Here is an 18,756-nt window from a genome sequence, read left to right as displayed (position 1 = left end):
GATGGAATTTGAATTATAGGCTTAGCAAGTGAAGAGAAATACCAGTCTCCTTGTTCTATGTTACTCATGTTTATGCAGAAGAAAGTACCACTGAATTAAATGATACTTCCTCCCATGAAAGCATGTTGCCTGCAGCGGAGAGCTAATGGCACCCCCCCCCCCCCGCCCCATTCACAACACTTAGGACCAACACTTGATCTTGTTGCAGCATTCTTACATCAGCTTTTATCATTATCAATCCCCCTATGATGGCGCTGCCTGGTGGTCACCAGTCTGGGATATTTATCAGGGGGAATTCATGTTAAAGTTTATGTATTTTCCAATTTCTTAGACATGCAATGTTGGAAAGGAATAGTGGTTTTCAGTTCATTCTGCAGTTCTAAGATGGGATATCCTATACCCAAAAGGGTTTTTTTTAAATCGGGCTTCCCCAACTCAGTGCTCTACAGATCAGAACTGACTGGCCAGGAGGGCACAAGGTTAGGGAAGGTTGTTATAAGCTATGCTCAACTGTTATTAAGTTGGAGTGCTTACAATATCAAGATTAGGCAGCCTGATATATGGATGTTTTGAAATTCAGCCTTCATTAGCTCTATGCTGCAGAGCCAATGATGAGAACTTAAAGGGTAAATCCAAAACACTCAGAAGGCCCAAAGGTATCTACTCCTGTGCCATGGTAAAAGAATTTAACATTTCTGACCTAAAGTAAAGCGCTTCTGCTCTTATGTGGCATTTTTAAGGCTCAGATAAAACTCTAATCATATAATTTTCCAACTCTTTTAGAAATGACCATATTGCTGCTATACTGGATCAAAAGAATTATGTTGAAGAACTAAATCGGCAACTGAAGTAAGTAGAGGCATGTGTTAAACAGAAGAGGCATCCTTTGGTAAAAATACACCTTTTCTAGTAAAGCAGTAGGCATTTGAGTTCCTATAATTGTGCTTGTCTCTAGTTAATGGTAGTATAATATAACTAGTAGGTAGAGATTCTGAAGTTGAGACTTCTGGAAGTAGTAGTGTTTGCAGAGATTTGTCCATTAACGTGCTTTTATTCTTTTAAAACTGAACAAACTAAGAAGAATTTCTTACATTATCTGATCAAGTTTAAACTAGCATGATAAAATCCTTTAAATAATTGATTCAAACTTAATTTGTACTTGCTGTTCTGTACCAGCAAGATTACAGCTTCAATCCCAAACAGTTTTTGGGAGCAGAGTCAGTGCCATGAGTTAGAGTTCTTGTGGGAAATATTTGGGTTACAATGGTGTTTCCAATAGGAAATCTGTAAAATGTGGTAGTAAAATATACTTCTATAAACATCTGTGTATGTTTCCTGGACCATCTGCATAAGATTTTTGAAGGATGCTGCATATGAATATTTGATTTTCATGCTATATACCTTTGTGGTAGAAAACACCAGTGTACCACTGATATTTCCTGTCAAAACTGGAAAATGTAGTACTATACTAGCCCCAGTTAACTTGGTGGGACTCTCTTCTGAATAAACATGTTTAAGATTGGAGTGCAAAGAGAACTGTATTCAGCAGTTGGCCAGAACTTTATTATCACAAAGTTTAGGGCACAATCTGATGCATGCCTAGACAGAAAAAGTCCTATATTTCCCAGCATACCTCCACCTGGTGTGCTTACTGGAGCATGCTGGGAATTGTAGGACATTTTTTCTGTGTAAATGTACATCAGATTGTACCCTTAGTATTCCTCCTTAGAAAGAAATGGGCTTACTGCTAAGTTAAGAGAACAGTTAGCTTCAACAAACAAGGTGAGAGTGCTGAAAAGCTAAACAAATGAGCACATAAAGTGACAACGTATTTTTATTTCCTTCCCTAAAGAGTTGCAGAAAAAAATAAATTCTCTGAATTGTGGGAGAGGGAGGAATGAATGAAAGTTGACAGTCATGTAATGAATCTTAGAAAGATACCAATGTCAATTGCAGTAGTGAGGAAAAATGAGATGACTGCAGACAGAAATCTAATGAAATATATTTTCTTGAGTAGGTATAGTGGAGGTGCACCTGCACTTGTAGGAATTTGGGTACAAATCTTAATAAGTGTCTCTTTATTGTTTTCAGTAGCACAGTCAGCAGCCTCCATACACGTGTTGATTCATTAGAGAAGTCAAACACTAAACTAATTGAAGAGGTACTGTCTTTTAGCAATGTATAACTTTATGTTGGAATTAGTAGTATTTATGGCTTTTTTGTTTCATTTGGACCATTATTTGAAACACTTTTCCCATGATGTTTTCCTGAATATTCTGCTTCCCAACATCTTCACTTCTTTAATAAGCTGTAATGAGCTAAATAGGATCCTGGGCCAGGTAACTAGGCATATCAGTTTTGATTGGAGTAGTCCTTACATTTTGTGACAGCTCTGTCATATGATATCTGTTAGATCTAGCCCTTCATCAGTGTATGCACCTCTCAGAAGACCTTATTTTAAGCTGAGATTTGTGCACAAGTCCATACAAGCCCTTTAAAATTATAAAGTGGTAGTTCTTGCTAAATTATGCTTTTTTATAAATGCATTTGCTGATGGTGCCTCATGCTGAATGTCAGTTGGTGCAATATAGTAGTTAGATTGTGAGACTTTGATCTTGGAAACCTGGATTTGTCAGCAGTGACCCTGGGCAAGTCCTTATCTCAGCCTGTTACCTCAGAGGGTAGTTGTCATGATAAAGTGAGGATTGTGTTCATTGGACAAATAGCAGGGAAAAATATAGTTATTTCCAATAACTCACTTTTCCCATATAGCTTATTTTCTCAAGTATATTTCTTGCAACTGTAAGGGATAAGTCCTTTGTGTTTAACATGTTTCTAAAGACCCATTAAAATGTTTTTTGCTCTTTGTTCTGTGTATATGCTTCAGAATGTTGTTTTCCTACTGTTCACCTGAACTTGTTTATATTTTCTGTTTTGTTTTGTTCTGCCTCTTCTTAGTTAGCAATAGCCAAAAACAACATTATTAAACTTCAAGAAGAAAACCATCACTTAAGAAGTGAAAACACTCTCATTTTGATGAAAACACAGCATCATCTAGAGGTATGTAGATGTAGTTTGTTTTGATAGAGGTAGAGGTAGTTTGTTTTGATTTGAATAATGTCACAAAGCTTAGGTTCATGACTTGCATATAAAAATTCAAATTGACATTTTTCTAAGTATTGTATTAATCCTAGTAGATAGGGATTATAGATCTGTGATAAACTTTTTAGAAAATCATTTGTGAATGCATTTTGTTGGGCAAACTTTTACAGTGTGCATAAAAACCAAAGGTAGCTGTATTGTCCCCACAGTTTGGCAATACCTTTACTAGAAACAAGTAGAATAATTCAGTTAACCAATAATCAGTTAAAATTTTCTGGTATCTCTGCTCTTAAAGAAAGAACTTGAACTTTAAATGGATATAAAACAAAATCATCAACAAAGTAACTGCTTGAGTTTCCTTTCCCCAGGCCTAACTAAGATAAATCAAAAATGGAAGGATTGCCTGGCATAATTGCTCTCTCTGTGGTCCTGGGAACAATCAGTGGCAAACAGTGATGGGAGTAGGACTGTGTGGAGAGAGCATTTGGTGGAGCATTGCCATATTGGTCCTCAGAGCTCACTTGCCAACACAAGAGATGGGGCATATGTGGTCTGTTGCATTTCACTGATTCAGAGGGTTGGCATCCTGCCCTTCTTCCCCTATCCTGAAAATCCCTGGAAAAATGTTAGGAAAGTTTTTTCAATGACTGTAGCTTTTTGTGTCTGCCCCTTTTGCCCTAGTTATTTAAGTGTAAGTGGTCCCTCATTTCCTTCATAGGTGAACAAAGTGGATGCTGAAGCAGAACTTCAGACATACAAACACTCCAGACAAAGCCTGGATGACATGTATAACGAAGCACATAGGCAGCTTCGAGAAGAATCCCAGTTAAGACAAGTGAGTATATAATGGATATGCTGTCGGCTTTGTACCATGCTATTTTCCCAGACATTTTTGGCTGTTTAATACTTGGGAAATTTTGTGTGTGTGCTTTGTAGGATATAGAAAATGAGCTGATGGTCCAAGTTGGTATGAAGCATGAGATAGAACTTGCAATGAAGCTGCTGGAGAAAGATATACATGAAAAACAAGATACCCTTATAAGTCTGCGGCAACAGTTGGAGGAAGTCAAAGCAATAAATGTAGAAATGTACCAAAAGCTTCAGGTAAAAATAATATTCATTATTCATAACTTGAAAACTGAACACACTGTACACATGGGTCCAGTTTTGTAGCTATGCCTGCTTATTCTTAATCTTCAAATGAGGCTATTTGCCTCTTTTGAGAATTGTTGGTTTCAATGCCAAGTTGTGGCAGTTGTGCCTGCGATTCTTTTCTCTGCACAAGAGCAAATACACCATATACCATGGAGGTGCTGCCCAAGGCAAATTTGGGAAATGGTCTTACAAATCCCCAGACATCTTCCTCCCTGTCCTATCACAGTCAGCATCCAAGGAATTGTGACAGCTGCCCTCCAATAACAGGAAAGCCACCTCAAACAGGGTTAAGGGAAGTGGGGAGGGGCGGCGGGGGGACTGGAGCAGTCAGGATCTAAGGTATCCTGAGGCTGCTCCACTCTCCTTCCATCATCTTCTGTAGCTCTCCAGCTACACGGCTGAAGATGGCCATCTAGTGAACCTGCAGAGAGGGAAGAGTAGCGAGGCACAGATCGCCTCTGTCAGTCCTCCTGTTCTGCATAGAATACCCATAATTCTCTGAGTCTGGCAGCTGATAAGCCTCCTCACCAGGGGAATGACTTCCAATCATTCCAGATTGTTCATTCCTTGTAAAGCAGAAAGCCGGGCAGTGGAGCACATCAAGCCTCAAACTGTTGATACCTGCCACATTTTTTCAAAGTTCCATTTGTTTTCCTTTTAGCAGTATTTTAGAGAAAAAACAGAAATGAAGAATTTAAAAAATACACACATCCCCCATCCCCAAACTTCTCCTCCTGGAGAATGATGAGTTTACCGGGGCTAAAATGAGAGAAAGTGACTGACAGCCATATATAACATAGCTAAATGGTAAGAGTTCTAGCACACAGTTTATTAACTGAAGTTGGACCAGTGAGAGCAACATTGAGGAGAGATGAAAGGAAGAAACAAAGGCAACACATGAAAGTCATAGTCCTTATTGTTACTTAGCTGTTATTTCTCAGTTACTAATCAGTATTACTCAGTGTTTTGATATAAGAAATTAATCTCTTTAATGATAGGTATCAGATGATGCCATGAAAGAAAAGAATGAAATCATTGGCCGACTGGAGGATAAAACAAGTCAGATTACGGCAACTATGAAACAGTTAGAGCAAAGGTACAGCATCTCGTTTTATTTTGTTCTCCCCCTTCATTTCTTTTTTCCTTTGCTTGCCAGATTGGCTGCATTTACATGTGGCATTAAACCTTGGCTAGACACTGTTCAGGCATGCTGGAATGAGGACAAGCAACACTCAGGTTCACGTGCTCCTCCTCTCATTCTTTCACTTTGTGCTTCCTGGACAGCTGTCAAAAGACAAGCTGTGAAGGGAAGCTAAGCTGCAAGTGATCTTTGCTTTGTAACAAATTTCAAACAAGCTTCATAATCCATGGTTTGAAGTTGGTTTGTGTACAAACTGACCAGAGTTTTTTCTGAATTACAATCTCTGGTTCATAAGCAATGACAAATTCAGATTCTGTGAATGTGAAGCTAACTACTGTTAAGTCCTCTTCCGAGAAGAGAAGAGAAGAGAAGAGAAGAGAAGAGAAGAGAAGAGAAGAGAAGAGGAAACTGGGGAACATGTGAGCCTGAGTCTTGCTTTGACTCACTCTAGCACATGCTAAATCATGGTTTAATCTTATGTGCAAATTGACCAATATCATGTAGTGGCCATGGAAACATGACTTCATTTTGAAGGAAGCTAAATGTGCATTTTGCTGCTGACTTATAAATGCTTTATGTACAGGTTTTGTACAAATAGAGAATGAATAAGCAATAATTCAAACTTTTATTCTTCCTTATATATTGACTGCATTGGATTGTGCCCAGCTTCAGGCATGAACAGTGCAACTAGTAGAGGCAGACTTTGCAAGACTTGCCTTCTTCTGCACGGCAGTCTCTTCAGTCTTCCAGAATTGCTATGCAGTGGTTTTGGAGGACGTTGCTGAATGGAGTAGGAAGAGTGGGATGGGTTAGGGTGGAAAAGGATCCCTGAAAACCCACTGGATTTTCAGGTATCTCTCTTCCTTAGCTCCCTACACCTCAGTCCATCCCATTCAGCAGAGACCCCTGACCCATTTCCTGGTGGGAAGGTTGGAGAGATTGCTGTATGGCAGCGGAGGCTAAGAAGGCACTTCTGTTAGTCCCATTACACATGCATAAATCTCAATTTAACCTATTATTCCCTGTGTGTATTCCTTCTTTAGTTAGCCACTCCATAATTCCATTTTAATCTTGTTTCTTTTTTGTATATAACTTGTATTCTGCAAAGCTTCCATTGACCAGACTAAATGTTACACTTAGTCAAAACTCAGTCCTGTACTCAAAGGCAAATGCTGAACTACCTGGGACATTCGAAGATACATGAATGACACTTTTCTTAAAATTAGGCGTGTTTTGAATACTAGCGATGATGGTAATGGTATTAGGTTTGTGGCTTTGAAAGAATTTTTTGCCCTAACCATCTCAAAACTATTTGCCCCAGAGGGAAAATACATTTGTCAAACTTTAGCTTAGAGAAATAGTATGTAATTTACTATTTACATACTATTTACTATTTACATAATATTACATAAAATGTTCTTCCTTTTAAATTTAAATTTTGAGTAGGAGTCCCAGAGAACCTTCGTTCTTGGTCCATGTGGTTCGCTATTGTTTTTAAAATGTGCTTTGAACAGCAGATCATATTTGAAACTGAAGAGAAATTCAGAAGTAGTTTGTGATACTGCTATCATTTGTTTCAAGAAAAGAGGGCAAATGTCTTCCATGCTGTGCCTAAGACCCTGGATGTTTCTATAGTTTGCATTGAGGCTCTATATACTAATAAAAATGCGGTATCAATTCTATGTATAAATATAATACATATTTACATATTATACATAATAATGTATAATAGCATGCATAACATTCACAAAAGGGTATAAAAGCAATGATTTACATGCATCAATAATTTTATGAACTGTAAAAAAATGTTACTATTCATAGCCTCATCATGTGGCTGCTGATATGTCTCGCCATTGGTTTTTCTTTTCAATTCAATTGACTTAACAAAAAATAATAATTATATATTAAAGTATTAGTGGCATGACTATTCTTTTATTGACATCCTTTTTCCTCTTTTTCTTTTTCTTTTCTCCTTTATCCCAACTTTTACATTTTTGAATGTTTTTATTACCTTTATTTGTCTTTGATTTTTTTCATTGTACATATGAAGTGACAAAGAATTGTTAACACAAACTAGAACTATTGCAATGTCCTTGGTGAAATGTGCCAACAATGAAGGGCAGCATCAGTACAAGCTTGTTAAAGATATATCATTTTGAACAATATTTTATGCCTCCTGAAATGAAAAATGGAGTAAAATCTCCTTAAAAATCTCCTAGTTTTTTTTAAACTAGCTTTTAAGCTTTGATGCTTAATTGGGTGTGTACCAAGTTGTAAATGTAGCAAAATAATTTTGGCATTGTCATGGGTCAGTATTTCTGGCACAAATCTAAAAAGTTGTTTTTTTGGAAATGACATTAAAATTAGCATATTATTTGCAGGTCAGAATTAAGATTAAAACCAGTGTTCTTACTTTTGAAATGTTAAATAGAAATTTATTTTAAATGCAGCAAGCATGATTTTCATTAGGTTGGATGACATAGCCACAGAATAGTTCAGTTTTTTTAATTGGAGAAATTTAATTAGCAGGATAGAGTAACAGTCTTTTGAGTTACACAGAACACTTTTTAAAAAGCCAGTAATTTGTCATTTTGAATATCGTCTCTAATATATTTAGAGTTGCACAAATTCTGCTGTAAAATATAGAGAATGCACAACAAGTAGTGCTCGCTGAATCATGTTCATATCTGGCCTTTTTGTCTTGAAATTGAATGAAAGTGAATGGAATTTTAAATTTCAAGATTTTTTAAAAAATTCTTGAAATTGAATGGAATTTTAATTCCATCTTCCTTTGGACTGACGAGGCAATGAAATCTAGATTAATTAATGGACATGGTACAGCAATGAAAGGTCATTAAACTAGAAAGAATCCAGTTTCGGGGGGGGGGGAAGGAACAATGGACCAACAGCAGTTAATATTTTTGTTTTGTTCATATTTTATAGTAATTTATTAAGATAATCAAACCATTTGATGTGCACAGGGAACTCCTGTATGAGAGGCCTTCCCCATTCATTTCTTTGGAAGTGGCTCTTTCATGCCCAAAGGAATACAGGTGTGGAACTGCCTTGAAATTAAAGGGGGTGGTTCTTATATATGTGGAACATCCAGTTCACACCCCTGTGAGTATGCAGATTACCTGTTTTCATTTATACTGGGGTGGGCAAGACACCAGTAGATACGCTTGCTAGGGTTTATGGGAGCTAAAGGCCAACATGTCTGGAGGGTCCCAGCCTACCCACCCCTTTACTGTACCAAGCACACTATCTTAGACACACCATGGTCTTCCTTGGCATATATTTAATGCAGCACTGGCTCTGCTGCCATGATTGCACTAGTCCACTATTTGTTCTGAATTGTATCAGATCATCCAGTACACTGCCTTTTCCAGTCTGTGGTACTGAAGGATTTGGGTAGGTAAGGTATAGCTAGTTACAGGATTTTGTTGTCCTGTTCTTTTATCTATACAATACCCACAATGACTCAACAGTGCGCAGTGGAAGCAATGCATATGTGAACCATAAAATCTGTATGCCTCAGCATAGCTGGTATCTGTTAATCATAAATACCAAATAAACACTTTCGGAGAAAGGTATGGGTGCTTTTGTTACTGTGGTAGTGAGAAAATAATTTGGATTTTTTTGGCATTGTCTGGGTCTCTCATTTGAGTTTGTGAGTTTACCCCAAACTTTGTTTTCATTTAGAAAATGTTTCTATTTCCCCATTTTTTCTTTTATTTGCCTTCACCCTTTGCACCCCAAATTCTAGCTTCAGTTTTACCCAAAGTTGATTTGAATTACACCAGATTGCATCAAGCAGAGAAGGCTCAAATGGAAGCAGAGAGTGAGGACAAGAATATTGAACAAGATTATATGAGTAAATCTGAAAGTCTCCAGAAAGAAATTGCCCAAAAGGAGAAAAAAGTGTGAGTAACATATATTTCTGGGAAAGCTAGAATCCATTTACCATTTTTGTTTTTACTGTCATCAAAATGTACTGTTAATTTCTTGAACCTTTGCTGGACAATCCTAACTTAGGTATGCTTTTCATTACCAATTTTGTACAGATGTAGAGCTATAAGGTAGAATTCTAGGACAGTGGTGGCAAACCCATGGTATGCCTACCGCAATGGGCACACAGCCCTCTCTGTCGGCACATGAGCCAAGTCACCCCAGCATCGCCCCAGCAGCTGAGCATTGGATAACAGCGCACATAGGGGCCATGCGCATGCTCGGAAAGGAGTAGCGGCGCCAGGTGATGACGTCACGAGCCGCAACTCATTAGCCATGCCTCGTCCGAGCTTTCGCATGGCCAGTCAGTGCTCTGCCAAGGATATATATATATTTGCTTGGACTGGCTGTGAGTTGTTTTATCTCAACTAAAACCTCAGTATTCAGGTTTTATTGCAGTGTTGGCACTTTGCAATAAATAAGTGGGTTTTGGGTTGCAGTTTGGGCACTCGGCCTCTAAAAGGTTTGCCATCACTGTTCTAGGACATCACTCCTTGCACAAGTAGCAAACAGTGTTCCCAAACATACACCCCTTTGCATTTACACTTTTGTCTCCGTAATCAAAAATGACCTGGGACATAAAATACACTAATAAAATAAATACAAGTGATCCTGTGTTGATCTGATTGCTCTCCTAACTTGGAAGATTATGGGCATCCTGTGTGTGCCAGAAGAAGCATGGAGACCAAGGGCACTTCCGCTGTTTTCCCACTTCATCAAAGCAGCTAGGTAGTCACTTTCAGCAATCTGATGGCGACACTTCGGACAGGGAGAAGAGGCTGAGTTGTCAGCAGGTTGTTGTATCTTGGCAGTGCCAGTCTCCTTCCCTTCTCCACCTCCTTAGACCTGCCCCTCCAAATCCCTTCTTCAAGTTGCTTCTACAGCCCTGGAGAAGCAGCTGGTACAATTCTTTACTTGCTTACTGTGGGGTGGGGGGGTGGAATCCAAGTGAAGATTCCCAAATTTGAAGCCAGAGCACTTTCCTGAACTGGGATTTAGAAATGCAGAAAATCATATTGCTTTGTTAGGGCCACTGAGATGAAAAATATACCATGGTTATTCTCAGCTCAAACTGATTAGAAGTAAGCGCCATTCTTCTGACATTACACACAAAGAGAAAAGAGCATCCAGGATGTTAAAGGGTCTGGAAACAAAATGCTGGGAAGAATAATCAAAAGAGATTGCTACGTTTAGCCTGGGAAAAAAATTAAAAGGAAACATGATAGCATTCTTCAAATATTTGAAAGGCTATCATGGAGAAGATGTTTTCTGTTTCTCCAAGTGGAAGGATTAAAACAAAGGTTGGAAGTTCTATGAAAACAGGCTTGCTTTGTTTTTATATTTTGTATACTGGCCAGAGAGCTTCGGCTATGGGGTAGTATAGAAATCAAATCAAATAAATCCCCCCTCCTCCCCCCGCCCCAGGTCCAGAAATTAGGAGCAGAGATTCAAGGACTGGCTTAGACTCATATGAGTCTGCAGTAACCAAGTAGGTAATTTTCTGTTTGAATAGCTAACCCCAGTGCCATAGTGCAAATTGCTTTTGAAACTTTTCTGTTTGCCATTGACTGTAGGGAGAGAGGTTTAAAAATAGTCTTAGTATTTTCTTGAGCTCAAGGAACTAGTTTAACATTTTGGGGTTCCTTGCCCAGATATTTACTGTATTTACTATGCTGTATGTGAATTATTTTCAATATTGTATCCTAAGCTATGTATTAAGACAGCCTTCCCCAACCTGATGGCCTTCAGAGGCATTTGGACCACAACTCCCAAAATTCCCATCCAGCAGAGCCATTGACTGGGAATTCTGGGTGTTGTGGGCCAAATGCCTCTGAAGGCCATCAGGTTGGAGAAGGCTATCTAAGGAATTTATAAGGGGATACTTACTTAACTATAACAAGATATCTTATAACAAGATACTGATTTAAACATTTTATTTTGGTTTGAGTGACTTTTTAATATTCTATATTTCAAGGTGTCAGCTGGAAACAGATTTGAAAATAGAAAGAGAGTGGCGGCAAACCATGGAAGAAGACCTTAAAAAGGAAAAAGAAATATCAACCTCTTTGAAGACAGAGACCCAACAAATCGTTACTCTTAAAAAAGTAAATTCTGCCTCAAAATTTCGGAGAATTTCAGTGGTCATTTGAAACTGGATACCCAGCAGATGTTTTAGCATCTAACTCCCATCAGTATCATATTGAGGAAGGCAGCCATAGATTTGTGTTGTGCCAACTTTGATGCTTTTTTGATTCTAGGCAAAAGCCTTGTTTCCCCAGGCTTTTGATTATTAATTTGTGGTGGAACTATTTTAATTGCTTTAATTGTGTGATTATTTAAACTTTCTGCAAAATTATTAGAGGGAGCAATTTTGGAGGTAGAAAAAAGTTTTCAAATGGGTAGTTCCTCTCGCTTTCTGCCTTCTAAAAACTGATGTAAAAGATGTATTTTTGCCTTGGGCCATGGTATCAACAGAACTTGGCAGGCTTCAGCCAGCAGCTGCACATTCTCCTCCACCCCCAAATGCTCCTGGGCTGATGCTGCACGATGTAGCATCATTCCAAGGGCATTCTGTGGTGCTGGGGGCCAGCAGGTGGCTCCTGGGAAGAGCTCTCCTACTTCTGCTACCATAGGAAGTAAAAATACATTTTTGAATAGGAGAAAATGGAAACCATTGCCCTGGGTTAGGGTTAGGGCCAGAAGTTGGCACCATGGAGCATCCATGCCGTACCCAACCACCAGCCCAGCTTGTCACAACTTGGGAGTAAGCCTGTGAGGTGGCAAAGGAGCTCAGCAAGGGGACTCACAGATACTGCTGAGTAAGTAATATGGAGCTCTTAGTGCCAAATGATGACATGACCCATGTGTGCTGGGAAGTTATGGGCAGTTTCTAGCAGCAGAAGGGATGGGCAAAGAGTGTGCTCACTAAGAGGAGCTTGCATTGCAGGTTGTGGATTGGGCTTATATTGAGAGAATAGCCTACAGTGACCCCACAAGTTACCCTGTACTATGATCCCTATGGTACACATTGATCTGAGAGAACAAAGTATTTAATGCCCTGTTATAGCTTGTTTTTATTGAACCTTACTACAAATTGGGGAGGGCTGTGTTGAGAGAAACTCAATGCAATATCTTTTACAGTCCAATGTTAATGTGCTGGTTGCTACATAATCTAAATTTGACTTCAGACCAAGCTAAATTTGGCCCATTTAGACCTCTTTACTGAGTTCACCCTCAAAAAGGGATGCCTAGGGGGACAAAAGTGGTCCCCAGATGCCACCAGTTGCCCATTCCTGATACAGATGCTCATTTGTCTATGTGTTTAAAAGACAAACTCATCTTAAAGGATGCAGATCTCTTCTGGGAATGGGAATACATTTTTTGTAATGAACACCAGCTAACTAGCACATTTTATCCTGCTTCTGTTACAGACTGGCAGAACCAATTTCTCCAGAGCATAATCCCGAACAAAGAATTTTAGAACAATGTGAAGTAGGCTGTTCGATGTACAGTTGCATGCACCTTTAAAATATAATGCTGGATGAAAATTGCTCCACATGTTGTTAACTCCAATTTTAAAACCCAGACCAAACCAGAAAGTTTTACAGCCACTCTAAAAATCCTGCCATGGGCTTCTATTTGAGGCTCTTGACTGGCTACTGTGGGAATGGCAGGGGCCCAGACATGCCTTTGGTGTAATCTAGCAGGGCTAGATCTATTAGTTTTTATTACTTTTCTCTCCTATTTGCTGGCTATCTGGAATTGTAGGGAACAAGATTTTGAAAATTCTCCACATTTTCTCCACATTTCTTGTTAATGCTCCTTGGGCTTCGTTTGATCACATGTTAGCACAAAAAGGACTATCAGGAAGTCTGTTCATTCATCCAAATAAGAAAATTTAGGGCATCTTAGAAACATTACGTGAAGATGCAGTTATACTGGAAATGCATTGTTTAGTTATCACGTATATAATCTATGATTCACATTCAGAATTTTTTTTGCTAACTTGAAAGGATGTTGGGAAGGTGGTGCAGAAGTATTCTGCTTTCCTTTTTTTGCCCTTTCTAATACGTTATCCAGCCCTGGATAATGCAGAACTAGATAAAATGTGATTTTCTTTCAGTGATAACATCCTCAGAGGGGGAGCCATGTTAGGTTCTGTAGCACCTTGAAGCCAAACACATTTATTGTGTCTTACTGCTGCTATACCTCTGTGCTGATTAGGTTGCAACTGCTGTGGTCTTATTGTTTTATGTCTTTCTTGCTTTTCTTGTTTTTAGCTTTTGTTAACTGCCCAGAGAGCTTCAGCTGTTAGGCAGTATAAAAGGAATTCTTATTAATAGTGTTATTATTATTGGATTGGATGCCACTTGATCAGATGCATGAAGAGTTATCCTCATATAGTGAGTTAATATAGATATAAATATAGAGCAGATGTGGAAATATGATAAATGGGAATGATTTTAGCTTGGTGCTATAGACCACCTTATCTTCTCCACCTCTGCTGCCATCGCAGTACTGGTCCCAGACATTGTGTTGCCCAAACCAGAGCCCATATGGTGCCTCTTCCCTCTCCCCACTTACCCAGTCCAAGTCCTGTATCATTCAGACACTGATTCTTGCCCATCTGCACAACCCTATGGTGTCATCTGAAATGGGTCACTTCACTCTGCTGCACAGACTTTGGTTAATAGTTTGTTCTGGGTTACTAGTGTGGAATTGTTGGTTCAGGTTTTCATTTCATTGGCTGGGTTTCATAGACAAAGAAGTGTCTGATCCTGGTTGAAATCTCTCATTGTTAATACATGTTGTCATATCTAATGTTCATATTTGTTTTTTAAAGGAATTCCTAAAATTACATGAAAAAAACAAGCAGTTGAAAAATCTGTCTCATGGCCAAGAAGAAGCACTCCAAGAATTAGCTGGCAAACTTAGCGAGTAATTCTTCCTTTTTCTTCTTGCAGGGGAGGGACATGATTATCCTTGTAACCCAATGTTTAAATGGTACCATGGTGTTTGAGCAAAAAATAATTTATTATTATCCGTGAATAAGTTCCCCAGTCTTATTTTTCTCTGGTTTGGAAAGTCATCCAACCAAGGGGTTCCTCTGAAGGAACATACCATGCAAATGACAAAAGACTTTTTAATTTTCTTGGGCACATACTAACTCAGCCTGCTTGCACAGAAGCCTGCTTTTCATAGCCTTCTGTTGTACCATGGGAATATTCAACTTGTCAAGCATTTAGATACTAGTATAGCATTTGGATTTTTGTTTGTTTGTTTAGAATATTTATATGCTCCCTTTGTTGAGTTCAGAGCAGCCTACATTATATCAAACCATGCTAATAAAAATAAATAAAATTTATAACAACCAAGCAATAATGCAAGAGTTTAACAGCAATGCTCTAAAAAGATGTCGAAAGTCAGCCCCCAAAGTCCTTCTGAATGACATGTTTTGCTGCATTTCTAAAAGGTCACACTAAAACAGCAGTTCTGGATTTCTTGAGCAAAGTTGCTCATGTCAGCCATCTACTATGAAGACTCTACTTCTCAAGTTGGTCTTCTCAAGATGTGCCTCTCCTAGATGTTCTCAGCCCACATGGAGCAGGACATGACCAACAAAATTAATGGCTGTGTGGCTCAAATTTCATGGCCCAGTTCAGAGACAACTCTACATTTGAGAGCTGTGTCTGGATACAAGTATGAACTAGTTATGACTTGCTTCATTACTGCTGATGAAGTCCAATGAAATGTTTTTCTAGGGTCCTGGTGTAAGAATTGTTTGCACACTGCTAAAATATGTTGTCTTGGTCACTGTGTGAGAGACCTTTCAGAAATTTTTCTTAGCAAGTCATCCTTTCTAGGGGAAAAAGGAAATAGATAGAAAACTTGGGGAAGATGGCAGCATGTTTATGTGTGTTGAATAAGCTGAATGCAGGGTTGAAAGGGGAGCAGACTTATGTATCGATTCAATCCAGTCCTAATTCTCTGAAAGAAATGGTATATTTTCCCCTAGTCTATAATTATTTACACTTGATTTTCAAATCATGTCTTTTCTTTAGATCGAAGCTTAAAATAGAAGATATAAAGGAAGCAAACAAAACATTACAGGTTAGTAATGTGGGAGAGATGGCATGTTCCACATGGATTCTTCTATTAAAATTATTTATTTATTTATTGGCCACCAAGTAGTTCAAATGGACTCGCATGTTTGAAAATGTGTTTATTGTGTACTGCACTCTAGCCCATACATCCAGGGACGGCTTTAATTTTAAAGTGTGGCTTGGTTGTTATATCTGAACCAAGCCAATCTGTTCTTTCACTGTTTGCTTCACTTCAAGCCCTTGCCCTAGATTTTTCATTGATTTTTTGTCACAAAATTAAAATTCATCTCTATTTTATTCTGCTTAATTCAAGTATTAATGGAACATACATTAATGGGTGAGCTCATGCTGCATGGCAAGTTACCCTGCAAAAATGCTAAGCAGTGTGGGTTTTTTTTCTGGAACAACCCACTCTGCACTCAACAAATGATTGAACTAACCATGGGTTCTCCCGCTCTTTTTCTCTCAGTATTCTAGGGGACTTCATGGCAAGATGAGTACTGTTTTCCCTCTCTGAAGTGACTGTAAACCATGAAACCTGTATATATCCCTGTCAATCCTGATTAATTCTGTCAAGGACTCCATGTTGAAAGGAAGCCTGAGTTTTGACAGCTATCTAAACGTCATATTCCTTTAAATGGGGTGGTTCACACTTTTGCATCTTCCTGAACATTTAGAATTTTGGGAGGAGATGACTGTAGTCAGGGATACTGAGAGCAGGCAGGTCCCACCCAAAATATGAGTAGATCTTGCTGGGAAGGGGGTAGTCTATACACCACCCCATTTTTCCTGCAAAGATACCTCAACCCAGGTTTTATCTGACAGCTCACCATTTGACAGCTGTCAAATTGAAAACAAAGTAGCAAATTAACATGTTTTTATAGTTTTGCTTTGTTGATTTCCTTGCTGTACTTTGAAAAGAAATAGCATCCAGAGCATTGACAAGGCAAGGCTGCACATTTGGGATAGCCAGAGTTGCACACTTGTTATGGTCTAAGCTACCCCTTCTCAAATAATTTAGAACAGAGGTGGTTAAATGTAACCAAGGAAATAGTTCCCCATTGTGAGTGGCAGCTATAAGTTCCACTGGTGCTTGCACACTACTTGTTCTGTCCTGTTTTGCCACCACAAATGTTTTTTGTTTTGAAATTGCCAGGAATACTTGCCTAATTCTTTTGGACTGGGAAATATGCACACATTTAATGGCTGGAAGTAAATGGAGGAAGGATTTTCAGTAATGAGACAATTAACACAGTGTGCAAATTTCCCTTCCATTTACTTGCCAGCCATTACATTTGCATACATTTCTGCATTTTTAGAACCATCACGGAACTACAGTAAAAGCAGCGGTAAGTGTTCCAAAAAAGAGCTGTGAAAAGAGAGTGGACTTAGTATTTTCTCTTTCTGGACTAGCTGGATGCTTTGGGAAATCTAGATGCCCTAATAGGTTCTTTTGGTTCTTTGATATGATCAACAGCTGTAATTTCTTCTCACTGCTGGAATGTCTACATCATGTTACAGCCACCATCTACAACAGTGCTTCTTGTAGAATACTAACATCTCCAGTAATTGACTTAAAAAGGCTTAGAAACCTGTTTTAACTGCCAGGGTGTGTTCTGTGATTGTGAGATAACTTTTCACTTATTTAAAGATACTGGGAGATTCTTATACTCATCTTTCAAGGATGAAGCTGAGGCAGATGCTTTCCCAAATTCTAGTGTTGTTGTGTTCTCTCGTTGGCTTTTTCAGCAAACTTGATTGGCCCATGTGTTTCCTAACTTCCTGTTTGTTATTAATCATACATTAATTTAGATTGCAATCCCATATCCACTTAATTGGGAAAAGGCCCCTTTCAACTCAGTGGGTCCTGATTCTGAGTATCTTTCTTGGCCTCCATGACTGGGGCAGATGAACTACCTGATCGACAGCTTATCCACCCTTACTAATCTTTCCCTACAATGTATATCCACATGGTATGTTCTAGGATACATTTCCAGGGACTGCACTGTATTCAGGGGCTCCCAACTTTTTGGGACTTCAAAGCATATTTAGAAATTTGAGTAATCACTGTGGAAACCATCACAAAATGCCCAGTCCCTGGATTGCCACACTGGTGTCTGTCCTCTTGATGGCTCTTAGGGTGCATCTTAATCAGCAAAAATGTTTTGTGTCTGTTGGAACCTGCAACATTTCTTGAGTAAGGGATTGTCTGAATCAGGCAGTTACTGGTGGTGCAATATGGCTAATGCTTCTTTTAAACACATATTTTGGTAATGTGCAGTACTGGCTGCTGTTGGGGGGGAGCTTATTACAGATAAATTTTGTACCAAGATGGCCATTAACATTCACTGATGTGTACACTTTTAAAAATTATTTAACCACATCATTGAAATTAACAAATGGAAGGCAAATTAGATTCTTTCTGGCAGTTAAGAGTGGTGTTCCAAACTTGGAAGGATAAATGCTAATTTGATATAATGCAACGGACTGAGGACTTTTGATATATGAGCTAGTGTCACATAGATGCCAATTTCAATTTCAAGAGGATACTTATTTGGATATTTGGTCTGCTTTTGTTGAGGCCTGTATATAATTGCTAGAGAGCTATATCCATTTCTTACAATCCATGCATCTATGTTAAAAAAAACAGAAAAAACACACGGTGCTTCTGCAGTGCTGATGATGCAGTGGTGTAAGATTTCCTGAGGGTAAGACGTTAACAATCTGGTGAAAGATTTGCTGGCATGAGTTTTCTTGCACTGCAGGCCTGTTCCAAGGAATGTTGTTCTTTTGTGTAAACGGAATGGCAGTTAACATTTCAGATTAGATAAATAATAATTTGCACCTTTACTTGTTCCACTACACCTTTTCTCTCCACTAGGGGCAGGTCTGGCTAAAGGACAAAGAAGCCACCCACTGCAAATTATGTGAAAAGGAATTTTCTCTTTCCAAGCGGAAGGTGAGATTGAATAAAACATCAGTATTAGTTGCCATTCGTTAATGCTGATATGTTTGGTCAGGTATCTAATCCCATATTTACAAAGAGCATTACCCATGTTCTTAAACTTCATCAGATACAATTAAAATCACTATAATTCTCATGTTTTACTATAAGCTATGATGTGGACATTTTTATAAACCATTTGTGATACATAGATTGTAACAAATTACTGTATATATTTTCTTATTGAAGGTACAAAATATTATTTAGTATTAGGATGTTACAAGCAAAATATATAGAGCCAT

General features: G+C 38.6%; 1 protein-coding gene across 7 annotated transcripts in view; it reads left to right on the top strand.

The window, feature by feature from the left end:
* Positions 1-18,756, top strand: part of RUFY2 (RUN and FYVE domain containing 2) — a 33,852-nt gene that overhangs the window by 10,902 nt on the left and 4,194 nt on the right. For 3 of the 7 annotated variants that reach the window (XM_044420444.1, XM_044420447.1, XM_044420446.1), the window contains 11 exons: positions 784-849; positions 2,092-2,161; positions 2,959-3,060; positions 3,821-3,937; positions 4,039-4,206; positions 5,256-5,353; positions 9,202-9,321; positions 11,382-11,511; positions 14,250-14,344; positions 15,469-15,517; positions 18,392-18,469. In XM_044420444.1, the coding sequence (XP_044276379.1) occupies positions 784-849; positions 2,092-2,161; positions 2,959-3,060; positions 3,821-3,937; positions 4,039-4,206; positions 5,256-5,353; positions 9,202-9,321; positions 11,382-11,511; positions 14,250-14,344; positions 15,469-15,517; positions 18,392-18,469 (1,093 nt within the window). Of the gene's footprint in view, positions 1-783; positions 850-2,091; positions 2,162-2,958; positions 3,061-3,820; positions 3,938-4,038; positions 4,207-5,255; positions 5,354-7,448; positions 7,636-9,201; positions 9,322-11,381; positions 11,512-14,249; positions 14,345-15,468; positions 15,518-15,979; positions 18,470-18,756 lie in introns of those variants that run through there. The other 4 variants (XR_006413774.1, XR_006413773.1, XM_044420445.1 and 1 more) reach the window with 4 other exon arrangements.

Source organism: Varanus komodoensis, unplaced genomic scaffold, assembly GCF_004798865.1.
Source record: "Varanus komodoensis strain SLA01 unplaced genomic scaffold, ASM479886v1 scaffold11, whole genome shotgun sequence".
Classification (NCBI taxonomy): domain Eukaryota; kingdom Metazoa; phylum Chordata; class Lepidosauria; order Squamata; family Varanidae; genus Varanus; species Varanus komodoensis.
This window is presented reverse-complemented; position numbering and strand designations above follow the sequence as displayed.